The 15743-nt window shown below is 43.6% G+C and overlaps 1 protein-coding gene and 1 long non-coding RNA gene across 4 annotated transcripts in view; one reads left to right on the top strand and one right to left on the bottom strand.

Moving 5' to 3' along the window:
* METTL24 (methyltransferase like 24) overlaps nucleotides 1-15743 on the bottom strand; it is a 62153-nt gene that overhangs the window by 17246 nt on the left and 29164 nt on the right. For all 3 annotated transcript variants that reach the window (XM_064447476.1, XM_064447475.1, XM_064447474.1), the window contains exon 4: nucleotides 14119-14347. In XM_064447476.1, coding sequence (XP_064303546.1) covers nucleotides 14119-14347 — 229 coding nt within the window. The remainder of the gene's footprint in view (nucleotides 1-14118; nucleotides 14348-15743) is intronic.
* Nucleotides 1349-4827, top strand: LOC135312615 (uncharacterized). The gene is made up of 2 exons (XR_010372236.1): nucleotides 1349-1517; nucleotides 4429-4827. It is a non-coding gene; the product is annotated as an uncharacterized LOC135312615 (long non-coding RNA).

Genomic DNA, 15743 nt, shown 5'->3' with positions numbered 1-15743 from the left:
TGCAATTTTGTAGGTAGTTTTGATTCCGCATGGGTGCATTTGCCATAGGACTGTGCTGCTGCACTTCAGAAATCACAGATTTTTATCTTTGGGAGACTTTTATAACCTCGAAAGGAGACACATTATTCAAAAGCCTTTTTTTTCTTTTTTTGCAGGGGGAGGGGGGGATGGGGAGGATGGGAATGTTTCTAAGTGTTTGCTTTTGTTTTCCCATGATTTTGCTTTATGGCAACAGTAGGACATCTTTTTCCCATAGTAATGTCTCCAGTCATCATCTAGGCTGGTTTGTTTTTCTCTCACAACACTAACTGCTGCTCTGGCTGCTCAGCAGGTACTCCGCACACTCTGCGCTGTATTTGCAAAAATTATCTGAAAAGTGGCTGCTAACCAACGTTTTGGTAGGATAAAATGAGTTACTGCAATAACTGCTTAAACACATGCTGAAATGACCAGGAAAGAAACACAACACTAGTGGGGGTGTGCTGCATACAGAAACCAGAGGCTCTTTGTTACCTGTAGTGCCCCGTGCTGCTCAGAGACCCAGAGGGAGGAAGGTACCTGTCTCTACCCACCAACTGTTGTGACAGCCTTCCAGGCAAGGGATCCATCTCAGCCCAGAGTCTCCATTTTATGCAACAGATAGGGTAAAATATGAACAGCAAAACAGCTTTCTGTTAGAGTATCCGAGGGAATAACAACTGTCCTGCTAACCCTGAACGCAAGTTTTGTGATGATTAAACCACTCAGGAGATATTTACCCTCAGTGATAAGCTGCACACTACCGGTAAGAAATGCACAACCACCTTCCAAATGCCTTGATTCAAAGTGCCAGTGAACGGATTAGTGGACAAATCTATAAATTCAGAGCTCTGAATCACCTGGGAGCCCAGCTGGAGTGTGCTGCTGAGTAAACCCTGGAGGACAAAGATCTACAGTGCCTGAAGGTAAAGGATGGATGCTGATTGCCCATTGGTTTCGAGCGCTCACAGACCAAGGCTAGCTCTTCTTATCTTCCACAAACCCTCTTATCTTTCACAAACTAACTAGGTTATCACAGAGAAGTAAAAAAACTGCAATTTTAAAAATATTTTCTCAGTGTTTAGCTCCTTTGAAAAAGCACTGCAGCATTGTACCAGTTATACGTGGAGACAAAAAAAGGCCTTTCCTCATGTGCAACCAAGCATATAAACCAGCTGAAAAAGAATGTGGTTTAGTTAGTGCAGGTTAACACATACTGTATGAAGGTTCATTTCTTATTTTTAGGGTAATGACTTGTTACAACAATTGCATAATTTCCTAAAGCAGAGATCAGAGCTGTTTGCCTTGAACTACCAGGGTTAACGGGGATTTCAGGCTCTGCACTGCCCCGTGGGCACCATTTAAAGCTCCCCGTGGAGAAGAGTCAATTGAGAGTGAGTAGCTGGAGGAAGCAATTTAGCTTATTACTTCCAGCACAAACTCAGCATGTGGAAGCTGCAGCCAGGAGAGGCAAAAACAGCGAACACGGTACAGGTCAGGTAAGGAGGATCCCTGCATTTCTGTGGGAACGGCTCTGTAGGAACAGCTCTTACTCTTCTAGTAAGCTGGAAGGAGGGAGAGGAGAGCTGGTTACAGCTTTCAAGCAGAGGAGCAGAGCTCAGAACCAGCCTGTCCTCCTGAACCACAGTGCTGCGCTCAGGATTTCAGGCTGTGAGAAATAACCCTCTGCTCTGGCTCCCTGATACTGGGTTACTATTTTGCCATCAGCTGTACAGCAAGACGAACTCTGCTTGCTTACGCATCAGTTTTTCCCCTCTCCACCCAAGTACAATTTTCTATTTTCAACAGACAAAACTCTAGGAAAAGCCGTTTAATTCAGATTTGGTAGCACATGACTTTGCAGGTAACAAACAGGTTTCTTGAGTGTGCTTTTTTAAAATGTAGCTTCCCTCTTTTCCCATGTGCAACCTTTCAGCATGATACTTCCCTTACTTTCTTTCCTTTCAAAATGCATCCAGCCCCTCCTCACCAGCAGGCGATGGCTTGGATGTTGAGTCCCTTTCATCCCCTTTTGTTCTGAGCTGAGGCTGTAATTGATGGCAGACAGGATGCCACATAGCCTAACAGCAAATCACACTCCCAGCAGCTAGTGACTGCCTCTCCCTATGCTCCCTGCGATCAGTGGGAAGAGGAACCATCCTGGGTCTCTCTGAGCCACCTGGTGAGGAGATTGGGACTGCTGTGGCCACGGTCTGAGAAACATGGATACCAAAATCAGGGGAAAAGTCAATCACTACTGGTCAGTGATGTACAGCTCCAAATACCAGCAATTCTCCTCCAAATTACCTCTCTTCCCTCCTGCTCACATTTACACCTCCCTCTGTGATGGTCTGTACGGCCAGCTTCAAAATTACTCTGGGACAAATGTGTCATTTGAGATTATTTTCTCCCAACGTGACAGATCAGGCACATCTTCAAGTATCTGCTTAAGGCATCAAAGCCACAAAGCCAGATTGGTGCGGCTGGGTGCTTACATGGTCTTTTGTCTTTTTTTACAGTAAAGGGCAACTGCCAGTTGAAGTCACTCATCCAATACACACATCACAGAAACAGAAAACCAGCAGTGGGTGCAGACAAGCTTCATTCCTCTGCTCTCACTGCTGATCCTCTGCAGCCTTGCAAGGGACAGAGAAGCCTTTTTTCTCCCAGTTTCGGTGATGTGCTTCCATGAAAGCGTTACACAGCAGGGGCAGGATATTAAGTCATTTTATATTTACCACTTAAACTGGAGAAAATGTTTCAAAATCATATTAAGAAAACATTAACTTTCTCTGACGGCCAACTGTCAGTATAGCAACAGCTTGCCAGAAGCAGTAATAGCCCCAGAGAGACAAACATACCCATCCAGAAAGCCCACCCTGGTGCATGCAGGAGGCATCAATCTCAGCTGAGTGCTCAGGAACACTACGGCACTTCACCCATACTGCCCCATGCTCCCAGCGAGGACCCACATGGACAAACCACGTGACTCCCTCCCACAGCTGCAGAGCCCAGGCGTGGGGGCGACCTGCCACTTCTATTCCTCACTTCTTCCCTTGGTCTCTGATGCTGAGACATTTCCCTCACACTCTACATCTGGAAGCAATTTCTCTCTGAAGACTCATTACAGAAAGAGCGACATCTGCCCCCCACCCCTGCCCCTCCAGTCCAGCCCAGTTAAGCAATGCCACTTGCTTAACTGCAGAGGCAGAGAAGATGAGGCCTTTTAGGTGACAGGAGGTATTCTTCAATGCCACCTTACCAGAGGACAAAATCTCTGGAGAAACAACCACCACCTGACTTAGGAGATCAGCACGGCCTGAAAGCCTTTCTCCCTGGCCACATTAGGCCAGGAGGCTGCAGGGTTTCACCTGTGGCCTTCTTGTCATCATGAACATCTTTCTTCGCTGTAGGATTAGTTCTTGGCATCTTCCCATCTTAACTCATGCTGGGCACTGGACCAGCCAGAGATGGCAGCTCACTCATTAATTACCTTCTGGTCATAAAATAATACATGTCCCAAAGCCTGAATTGACTTCCAGACAGGTTTGATGGGTTCAGCTAGCATTAGACTATAATGACCTAAAACCTAGAGGTATTGTGCTTAACATCTTGTGTAGCTTGCTACCCAACCAAGACCAAGGTTCCTGTACAGTGACCCTGAGAACAAGATCTACAAGCCCTCAGCGAGCAACAGGCCGGCACTACACATAGGCAATGCTGAGGGAGAGGACCTTCCCCATACAAAAATCCTGGGCATCAAAGATCTTGGTTCCCCATCTCTTTAAACTGACACCAGTCTCCGGAGCAGGCAATGGGAATCTCACCACTAGCAGAGAACTCAAAGTTATGCTTCCTAAGAGGAAACCAGGTGAAGAGCCACCATGAGGACATGAGCCCCCAAACAGTGACCTCCTCATCTGCTCAGAGTGGCAGCAGCTCATAAGCATGCATACCTGCTCAGAAATACTGTGCCCCAGCTCCCATTTGCACTGTATTACCTCTTTCAGTTTGAATGGCTCTTCTGTTGTACAGAAAAAGATAAAAACAGCATCCCCTCGCCATGTCCGTCAATCTGATGGCTAGATAACCCAAGTGGGAAAAATCCCACAAGGGAGCTGCAGAAACTCTGATCTTAAATTATTTATTAGTCTGATCATCAGCAAGAGCTCTGCTCACCAAAGCCCGTGCTGCAAACAGGCATTTTAAATATTGCATTTATTCCACGAGTGGCCAACAGCCCAGGCTGGAAGCGCAGCTGCTCCGCACGCAGCCCTGGCCGAGCGCATGAGTTGCTTTGCAAAGAGCGCATTCAGCCATCTAATCTCACAGGAGATGTCCTGCTGCCTGCTCCCCCCGCAAAGTGGGGGAAAATCCTTTCATTTCTGTTCTTTTGATCTTCTCTGCCAGACGCTGCTGGATGCCTGTGGGAACGGATGTTTACTCAAAAGAATAAAAGCCGTACGTGGGACCCTCAAGTCTCTTCATTAAAGGGGAACAAACATTTGCAGTCTGTTTGTGTTGCCCCAGCACCAAGAAAGGACAGTGGGACCCACTCCGTACTTACATTAAGCTACATTATCCTGGTCTCGCTAAAGGTGAAAGCCAGCAGCAATACAACAAAAGCATCATGAGGGGACGAAGGAGCAGTGGGCGCAGGAGGTTTGCATTAGAGGGCAAATTGTTAAGCCACAATTGATCCCAGAGCCCTGAGGAGCAAGACCTGTGAGCGTGAGCACATGTGCATGGGACAGGGGGCTTAGGCTACTGTAAAATGGTTGTACACAGTAAACAGCATTTTGGCTGCAAGACCTGCTATTGTTTATCAATACAGTGCCCATGGGAATATTCAATATGTAAGTAATTGAAGAAAGGGCTAAGAGTCCCATCTTCAAAAAATGTTCACCACACCTTAAAGAACACCTCTTGCAGGATAAGAATATGCAGCCTTGGTATAACAGAGTAGCTCCAATTAAATCTGGTGGAGGACCTGGTTCCCACCTGCAATAGGCAGTGCAATAACGTCCTTTAAGACTACACCCCTTCATGGGAATCTATTTGTTTCACTCCATTTCTGGTCCAAGGTGCCAACCTGCCTCTCTTCTGCTTCAACTCTGTCTACCCTGCTGATTGCTTGCAGGAAGAAAACTGTGCGTTCACTGCATGTTCCTGAAAACGTGAATAAGGAACACCCTGAACTGCTTGCACAACTACAAGATTCCCTTTGGGATGGGCAGCGAGGTGGGGAAAGAAGAGCTGCTGTGACTTTGACCTCTGAATTTCAAATTTTTGAGAATGGAGGGATACCTTAAACTGCTGTCAGATCAAAAATGAGACCAGAAAGGATCTAGACACTAAGGTGAAAGCATTCAAACAAGAGATAGCTAGTTCCAATGACATGAATTTGTAAACAGTGACAGGAGGAGGGATGAGCTACTAGGGACAAACATGGGGGAAAATTACATTTTTTTCAGAGAGCTCCTAAGCACTCTGGACAGGGCATTTATCTAAAGAGCTTGTTAATGTCAATTACTCCCTGGAAACTGTGAGAAAGATGGGTAGTGGAGAAAGACCAGGTTGCTTATGGAGAGGACGTTGCTCTCAATTCTCGTAAAAACAGTGTCATGTCATGGACCACCACACTGAGCAGACAGATATTCAGCACCTTGGCCAAATTAAAACTGTGCAGATTCAAATTACTGTGCTAAAGCCAGTGTTAATGGCTTAAGCAGGAGCTGGGGAGCACAAATACAGGCCTGAGCTCAGCAGGTGCCCTGCATCTGGTACCACCTTGTGAAGCAGGGCAGGTTCCCCAGGCCAACTCCCGTTTCAGTGGGAGGAGGGAACCAGGAGTGACTGGCTTCTTACAGCAGCAGCATACCAATGACGACTCCACCGTGCCTGGAGCGAGTGCCGTGACTCTCCTGAATGCAACTGTTTGACACTGAAATAGTGGTTATGCTGCTGCTGCTGTCGAAAAGAAGGTAGAATGGCATATTAGTGCATCAAACTGTGCTGAGAATTAAACGCAGCTTGTGCAGCCCTCTAGTAAAGCAGATTTTTAATACCTGACTTTTTTTCTGAAGGGTCTTAACCACAACGAAGGCAACAAAAAAATTAAATAAAACCTTAAAAAAAAAAATCCTCCTTTTCTAATTTTCAGCAGATAATAATATGCTCTGAAAGTGCCTTTTTTTTTTTTTTTTGGAAGATTACCTGCATAAGTTCTGTTTCAACAGTGAAATGTTTTCATTACAATTCAGGCATTGCACTAGCCCTTTTCCTAGGGGAAGAAAAGGCTATGGATCACACCACATTCAGCCAACGGTATCATTAAAAAGATCTACACTCCATGCCTGACAAATGCATACTAAACAGCACCTTCAGATCGCTCCCTAGAAACACCACTATTCTTAACAGTATCTTGAGAACTGCTCCTGGTGGAAGGAATTTAAATGAGGTGAAAGGAGATGTAAGGGACCAGGAGAAAACCCCGTAATGGAATGTGTATGAGGCATTCCTTGCATACGACACAGCGAGTGGGAGAGGTGGTGAGCAGTAAATCACTGTCCAAAGATCTTTGCTTCCAGAAACATGAGGTCGTCAAGCCCATTTCTCCTTGAAGCCAAGCTCTTCAATCTAGTTACATTTAAAATACTTTATGCAGCAGCAGCCTCAGCTGACTAAGCAAATACAGAGCAATTACCAACTTGATTTCATTGTCACTAAAATTAAAAGATATATACAATCCAGGAAAGAAACACTGTCTGTCAGGAGCTTGTAGGTTACTCAGGGGCAACCACTGCAAGGGCAAAAAAGGCAGCATTTCGAACTGCAGTGGGAAACATCTGCACCAGTTTGCCCCTTTTCAACAAATGGAGTAAAATTTGCCAACTCACTGATGCACCCCCAAACAAAAGGTTCACACAGAGCAACGGTTAGTGGTTAAACTGCAGCTCTGCTATAACTTCAAGGAAATCAGTCGTGCTACACAGAGAATGAATTTGACCCAGTATGTACAAACATAACCTCAGAGGGACTGAATGTATGTGTTACGGGCAATACATCTCACAAGAACTCATAAATCAAATTACAGAGCTAAAGGCAGATCCTTATTGCAGAATAACATGTTCTCCAGCACTCTGAGCTTTTGCTTTAATGGGATGACTTAAAAAAAAATTACTTCACGTTTTCTGGCTAGTTTGCCCAACGTTATCATCTCTGGTACTCTCCTTTTCATCACAACCAGCATGGAAATCAGGCATGTGAGGCAGGTTTGCTGAACTTTGAAGTCCTTATCTCAGGACTTGTCAGACAGATGCTGAGCACAGACAGCAACTCAGCAGAAACAGAAAGATGCTGCGCACAGAGCTGAGTTTGTGGGCAAGTCGCTCAAGATGGGATGCACCTCATCCAGCCTTGGACATCTAAACACAAACCAGTTGCCCAGTCTCCCTTTACAGACCACAGAGAAGAACTGTAAGTTCTGACGGGCAATTTGAGATGTACAGGTCACACTATCCAGCCTGTTTTGAACACCTACCCTTGAATGACATGAACCACACCTTAACCTTTTGCCTCGAGTTTATGAGGACCTCAACAGCTATCTCAAATATAGAAATATAAGTTAATGGAGGTGAGCTCCATGCTCCTTCATCCCCTGGCAGGTCATCTATGTAGACTATAAGCTCTTACAGCTATGGTATTACATCTGCCTGGTGCAAAAGGGTCCAGTGCTAACATGGGACTTCACTGTGCAGAGATACTCCTACTACAAATTGGCCAGGACCAGCCGCTTACACTTAAAAAAAAAAAAAAAAAAAAAAAAGAGTGCTCTGGGACAAAACTCTTTCCATTGTGCCATGCAGATATTGATATAACAAGAGACAGTCTGATTTGCCCACATAAACACAAATGAGATGACAAGTGGTAGCACTGCAGACATTTCTAGGGGAGGGAGGGGAATAAGGCAGTCACAGACTGAGCCTTACCAGAGACCTCATTGGGACTTCTGTATAGTACTGATTGCTGATGCTCCAGGTGCAGACGGGACAGCGAAACACTAATATGATGTTATAGGAAATACAAGATCTCTCATGTCGGAGGAGCTGGAGACCAGGAGAGGCTGGTATGATAACGCTACCAAAGCAAAGGCTGTTCTTCACGAATATATCTGGATGGTAAATAACAGCTCCAGGAAAAGGGCCACTTAAGCCTAAAGACCATTGATTGCACAAGAAAACTTGGATGTGAAAATAATGAGGCTAAAAATCAGTTTCTTTCCTTGTAGAATTGAGATTCTGGAAAAGCCCCAAATAAGCATAATAAAGCAAAGAAAGAATTAAGCCTTTTCAAGACAGAACTCCAAACATTAACTTAATGATTTGTATGATGCAGCAATTCAAGAGATCTGGTCTCATTTGGGCTTTCTGACGCTAAGCCAAACGTAGCAGAGTGCAGATCTGAACTTGTGCCTCCCCCTCCAGCAAGGTGAAGGGGGCTGTTACCTGGCTGCAGCAGAATGGTGACAAGGACTCATCTCCCTGCAAGAGCTCCAGGTCTTCTGAGCTCCCGGCTTCTTATCCTGAGCTCAGGCTTCCACATCAGGACATAGACCAGTCTGCAGGCACTCATCAGCCAGTACTGAGGACCTCTGTGAGTTAAGATGGCAGCTGAGTCTATAAACACCAGCAGCATCCACACGTTGAACCTGGGTACAGCAGCCCCTCAGCAAACATAACTCCCACTAACCCCCAGGCTCCCTGTGCAATACCTAAGTCTACCCTTACAAGGGATAATTCAAAGTTAAATGATTTTGTCTAGGCAGCGTCAAGAATTCAAAAGACTACTCTGGCCCCTGCAGTCCTGCATTGTGCATAGTAAATAGTAATGGCATGGATTTGGTTGCTCCAAACCTTGAACATGAACTTTTCCCAACCTGGAGAGTTAACTTTTTGGTTTGTTATTCAAATCTCCATGCACAACTAAGTTGTTATACCGTTTTCCCAGGGCTTTTATTTTATATTTATTTGTGTACCACCACCAGAGTTCATTTTAAATGAAAATGGTAAATCAATTTTCTTTAATCTTTGCTCTTCCACGCCAGTCTTCACAAAGCTGAAAGTGCAGCACAAAATAGACTCTCCAGTATCTGCTTTAGGAGAGGAGCAAGTGATAAATTACTTGCCTAGAAGGAGATGAGGTTATTAATCAAAACGGCTTCAGGGGGTAGTGTTTTTGAAGTTGCGTTGAGTATTAAGCAACAGGTGAAAGGGAGGAGGTTTTTCTTTTTGAAACCCTAAATCTAAGCCTGTTCAATAAAATGAAGCAGACACTTGTTAGTCAGGTTGTCACAGAAAAAACTCTTCATGAAGAGCCAGTGTAAATTAAAGCCTTCAAATCAAAATCAGGACATAATGATTGCTTTGCATTTCTTTTCATAACAATGACACCGTTCGGTCTCTTACACAATTTGTTCAAGATGACTTGAATGGGAGGAGTTGAACCCAACTCTACTTTCCCCTGAAAGTTACACCTATGAGCACTTCCCGATTAAATGAAGGTTTTACTTTGCATTCTCAGATGCTCCTTTCCAGCTTATTTTGTTTTTAAAAAGACCATCTCATCCACTGCTGAGCTATACTGCCAAGGAATGCAAATTCACAGCATTTACTGATGGCATCACACAAGATTTGTCCTACAGAGCTCCAGAAAGAGAAAAACTACTACTTAAGTAAGAGTTTGTGTCTGTAAAAATATACAATTTACTCATGCATGCCCATTCAGGACAGAACAAACTCTTGCTTGCTTCTGCTGCTCAAGGCCTTTCTGTCAAAGGTTTTAAATTTTGCTTTATAGAATAACCTTTGGAATACAGAATACATGTAGTAGCTTGGTTTGAATTTCTGGTTAAGAGTTAGAACTTTTTGTAGAGGGAGTAATGTTGGAGTGGTGGGAGGGAGTTTCATTTCAATATGGTCTTCCCCTTATAGTTTTATTGCATACTAAAATCTGGGCTACATGGAACATAGCAACCTTCTGAGGAGGATGCTGATACCATGGACAATGCTAATCTAGGCTGGGAATAGGTGAATGGTTTATTTAGACAGCTGAATTAGCCCCCTTGTAACTGAAATTCAGATGGATGATCCCCTTGCAAGACCATGGAACCAGTTGTGACTAGTCTAGAAAAGCACTGGGATATATATGTGACACTGTCTCCCACAGTAGCCTTTTATCCAAGTCAGGACATTACAGTCTGGGTGAACAGACAATCACATAATTAAGAAATCAGTTGGATGGTTGGGCTCAAGAGGGCAGAGGTTAACAGGTTGTACTCTACTGGGAGGTCAGTTACAAGAAGAGTTCCACAGCATCTATACCAGGATTCCTCCTGTTTAACATCTTTATCAGTCACCTGATAAAGCAGAGGTACCCTGCATCAGTTACCTGATATAAAGGAGGTGTTAGATGATGCTCTTGCCATGTTTGTGGATGATACCAAATTGGTGGGACCGGTCCATACACACACTCAAGGGCAGAGCTGCCATCCAGAGGGACCCAGTCAGGCTGGAGGGATGGGCTGACAGAAACCTGATGAAATTCAACAGGGACAAATGCCAAGTCCTGCACCTGGGGAGGAAGGACCCCCTGCAATGATACAAGCTGGGGACTGCCTGCCTGGCTGGGGAGCAGCTCTGCAGAAAGGTCCTGGGGGCCATGGTGCAAAGGCGGCCAACAGCATCCCAGGATGCATTAGCAGGAGCATGGCCTGTAGACCAAGGGATGTGATTATCTCCCTGTACTCAGCACTTGTAAGAGTGTACCTACAACCAGTTTTGATCCCCACAACACAAGACAGACAATGACAAACTGAAGTGAGTTCAGCTGGGGGCCACCAAGGTGGTTGGGGACTGGAACACCTGCCCTGCAAGGAGAGGCAGGGGAATGGGGCCTGTTCAACCTAGGCAGGAGATGGCTTTGTGCAGGGGACTAACATCAGCTGTGGAGCCTATGAAGAGGTCATGCAGACAGTGGAGACAGGCTCTTCAGCAGTGCATAGAAGCAGGACAAGAGACAACAGGCATAAACTGAAATTGGGTGCTTTCAGACTGGATATAAGGAGAAACTTTTTCATGATGATAACAGTCAAGCAGGAGAACAGCTGGCTCACAGAATCTGTGCAGTCTCCATTTTGGAGAAAACCCATTGGTTTTCAAAACCAGAGTGGATAAAGCCTTGAACAACCTTGTCTGACTTCACAGCTGGCCTTGCTTTGAGCAGGGGATTGAACTACAGGCTTCTCAAAATCCCTTCTGACTTGAATTACCCAGCAACTCTGTGTGAAGGAAGTTCCCCATCCAGCTATCCCTAACCCATTGGGAACACCAGCACTGTAGAATCCTCACCCCAGTAGGTAGTTAGAGAATAGGAAAGTGAAAGCTTTCACAAAGTTGAACTCCACTGCAATAAGAAAGAAAATCTTGTACATTCATCAGTGGCTTTCTCCCTTTTTTCCACTGCTCGGCAGCAGTGCATAGAGTGTGCATATTCAGCAAAAAGCCTGGGAGTGGGGCAGGGGGGAAGGAAGATAAGCAAGATCAATTTTTACATCTTTATCCTTTCCTGTGGCTGATAAAACACTGCTGCTCTTAGAGGAGACACCAGTAGATTTTCAGTTTATATTTTCATACCAGAAAACAGGACTCTCATTACATCCTTTGGAGATTATTCCAGGGCTTAAAAGATTTCACACTCTAACAGTTCCCCAAAATACTCTGACTATATGTTTCCTTTGTCAGTCTCATCCTAATACAGTACTAAATAAGTCTTCTACCTCCAGGCTATTTACACTCCCCAGAGACCTGAGGACTGTTACGCCACATAGCAAATTAGAAAGATCAAGTTCTTTTAATCCTTCCTCAAATCCACTCTAAAACGAAAAACCTGTTTGTGTTTCTTGCCATAATATCAGGATGGGTTTCCCCTTTCTGTGGGTGAGGTCCCAGTACTGACTGCAGAATAGCAGGTGTGCTCTCATCCGAGCCAGAGTGTAAACAAGCCCATCCAACTTCTTTGATTCCCTTGCACACAAAACCTCCAAACTGCATGTCTTCTTTCCAAGGCTACATCAGCCTTGTGTGCCCTCTCTTCATCAGCCCAATCCAAAGTCTCCGACTTCATCAGTGGAAATAGTCTCAATCACTTGGAGGGTCTTTGATCAGGTCCCAAATCTTAAAGAATAAAAGCAAGGAAAAAGCCAGACATTAACTTCGGATACAGCTGCCTGGAATTCCTGCCTTGAAGTGGGAACAGAAATACTTTGAGGGTAGGCAGAAGGATTTTTAAAATTAAAAAGAATGGAACGAAAAGTGTGTTTTAACTTTCTAATTGAAAAAAAAGTGCTTTGGAAAAATATTCTGTGAAACTGTTTTGTATTAACTTATTTATTCAATCAAGGGAACATTCCACTTACATTCACTGGAAGAATGAAAACCTGAGCGTCATGGTATTTACTTTGATGTCCTCTTCACAAATTGGAGCTTATCCATGTCTTTATGCAATACACAACTTCTCAGGCTGCCTTCCAAATTAAAGGAAAACTAAACAGAACAATGTGAGGAGAGTCAGTCCATTCAGGTGTTTCACAAATAGGAAGTAACAGAAGATTGCAGATTGTGTAACAGCTTTATCCTCATTGCCAGTCAGCTCCTGACTTCACCAATGCCATAGTTTTGCACAGGCAAGCTACCCGAATGCTAATAGAACAAGAGGCTGTATACACTGTTCATGATGCACCAATACACTTAACCAAATCCTATGCTATGTGTACACAGCTAGAGGAAAGCCTGACTGCATGTGTTACATGTTCATTATGTTCCTTGGCTGCCCGCCAGCCAGCTGCTTTCATGTCAGATAACTTCTGCCCAGAAAGTTATATACTCAGAATTCATAGCTATACCCTTCCCATTCACAGAAGGTCTTACAATCACTCTGTATTACCACGATAACCTGAGAACTGACTGTTCTCAGCAGGTCTGGTATATCACAAGACTCACACACCACTTCTGGAACAGGTCATTAATCATTTGCTCTGAGACTTAATTCTTCTAAAATCAAACCAATCAATGCAAGGCACACATCAAAGGAAAGCCATCTCTCTTTCCCCCAGATGTTTTACTAATGCACAGCCTAGTATAGTTACAGTATGACAAAAAAGTAGGAAAAAGCTTCTTTTTTCTGCTCTTATCTTCAAAATGGTCCAATCAGTAGAGCTGAACTGAAAGAAAATACTAAGAAAACCAAGAAGTGAACTGAAAAGGACATCTTGCATTTTGTAACAAACTGAACAAACATTACACTACTTGCTTTGTAAATCTTACAGAAAAGCTCCTCCTTAGCTCAGGCTGCCTACTTCTTAAAAAACAAAGACAAACAGAACTAGCTGCAGGCAATGAAGAATATTAGCATTTCAATTCATGCTTGTATATCCTCTGAGGGAAAACTCTCTTAAAAGCAACCTAAAGAACTTCCTCAAATGTATTCTGGCAAGTTATTTGAGACTTGAAGATTTCTGATGTCTTCACAGCTCCTTAAAAACAAACTGGGAAACGTTAGGAAAAAAAAAAAAACCACCACCAAAGATTGCTGCCAATTTCAGAACAGGATGTTTTTGTTGTTGATGACTGTAATTAGGACCAGTGACCTTGAAAATGTAAACAACCCATCCACTACCTCTTCTAAATATTGTTGCAAATATTTTCTTCTCTTTATAAACTTGGCTGTATGAGTAGTTTAGCACTCATACTCAGGCGAAGACCAGAAATTCCACAGGACTGAAAATACACCCAATGTCACCAGCTAGTTGAAGGAAAAAGGAGGAGGAAAGTATTTAGTATACGGCTAGTTATCAGCACACAGAAAAAGCAAGACAGAAAAGGCAGACCTACAAGAAATGCATTACAAGTACTGCTGAAGACAGACCCATTGTCAGGACATTACCTTGGAAAGTGCCTGAACTCCTGAGACAGCAAGGAGGAAGTTCTGCAGCTTTCCCAACACCTAGTCCTGCAGTCAGAAACCTGACCTCCAAGTCCTTACCTTCTGGTGTCCAAATTCATTCAATATGGTGCCCAGCTTCTTCGTGTTGCTGTGTAGTTTATGAGCAGCAATGGCCGGATTGGGATCCCTCCAGTCAATAGACAGGCGATGATACCAGAGGTGCCGACCCTCCTGAATGTGTGCTGACTTGATGCTGGGGTCAAAGCGATGCACCTCACATCCACTGTTGGCCATGCTGATCTCAAACTGGTTGTCATCATTGCCTAGCCTACGAAACAAAAAAACACTTATTAATGCTGCAAAAAGAACTATTAGTGAGTAGGACATACTGAGGATTCACAGTAAAATCCAACCTATTGGTTTCTGAAGCAAAGCGGAAGAGCTGCTGTGCTCCTTCTTGGGATACATCCACAGCACTGAGCACAATCTAACCCTAATTCTGATGAGATACCCAGAAATAAAGCTAAGGGTCTACAACAACACCTGATGAACATTTGAAGTACTTAGATAAAGGAAATTGAAAGGAACGTGTTTTTTCCCTATGTCACATTCATAATTGTCCTTAGGAAACTTTTAATGCATTTTTTCATTTATAGAATGAAACTACTGGAGTGGATTGGATGAACTAACCTCACCAGAAAATTCAAGCTCAGTGCAATATACTGCATATGATTAGAATGAAGGGCTCCTTTCAAGGCAAGAACTAAACCACTTTCAGCCAGGCTGATAACCTTCCCAAAGAGCTTTTTCTTAATTCAGAAGTTGACATCGTTTATAAGAAAGTAGATTAAATGCTAGAACCTTTGTGCTGTCATAATTCCTCTGTTTGTATTTTGTATTTATATATATTTATAAAAAATTTTATATGTAATATTTATATATTCCAATTTGCTTTTTCTTGACAAGATTACAATACTTTCCTTAGTCCCCACTGCACAAACTTCCAATAACCAAGCCATATGCAGAAAAGCACATATATTCAAAGTTTATAAAATACTGTTTTGTAAAAATTGGGCATATTTCCCACTGTGTCTATAATCTGGTGTTACAAAGGTGAACCACAATGGCCACCAAAACGGACAAGACACAAAAACCAAATGCCTCTCCTTCTCTGTGCACAGGAAGATACAGATTTTAAAAAGCAAATTTAAAAATAACCTCTTCACAACAGTAGCAGAGCTGTGCTTCTTCCAAATGTTGTTGAAATCATGCACTAGACCTTAATCAAAATTATGCTGTTGGATATACACACATGTAGTGCTGGGAAGAGAACCAAGATTTTTAAATCAGCGCTTCAACCAGTCGTACTAATTGCGAATATCCACTGTGTACTAACAGCATGGCATCTACCTATCATACATAAACCATTAAAGGGCAGTACTCTTAGATGTACTGTCAGAGCACCTGCTTCTCATACTGGCTGACATACTGGTAAACTAAAATGAATCCAACTCGGGAAACAATGTCTGGAAGAGCGTATGTTTTGGAAGTTACTAACACAGTATGACACTTGCTGCAGTACTGGCTAAGCACAGTGTAACTATGCCCTATTAGAAGGTCTTCTCCTCAATCACCTTTCCCTTCGGGCATCCTGGGAAAGTAGGAGAAGCCAGGGTTTGCAAACACAGCCCAGCATGCTTTTAAGAACAACTCTGTTTCACAGG

This window comes from Phalacrocorax carbo, chromosome 3 (genome assembly GCF_963921805.1).
Source record: "Phalacrocorax carbo chromosome 3, bPhaCar2.1, whole genome shotgun sequence".
NCBI classification, from domain to species: Eukaryota; Metazoa; Chordata; class Aves; order Suliformes; family Phalacrocoracidae; genus Phalacrocorax; species Phalacrocorax carbo.
Note: the sequence above shows the minus strand (reverse complement) of the source record. Positions and strands in the feature narration are given on the sequence as shown.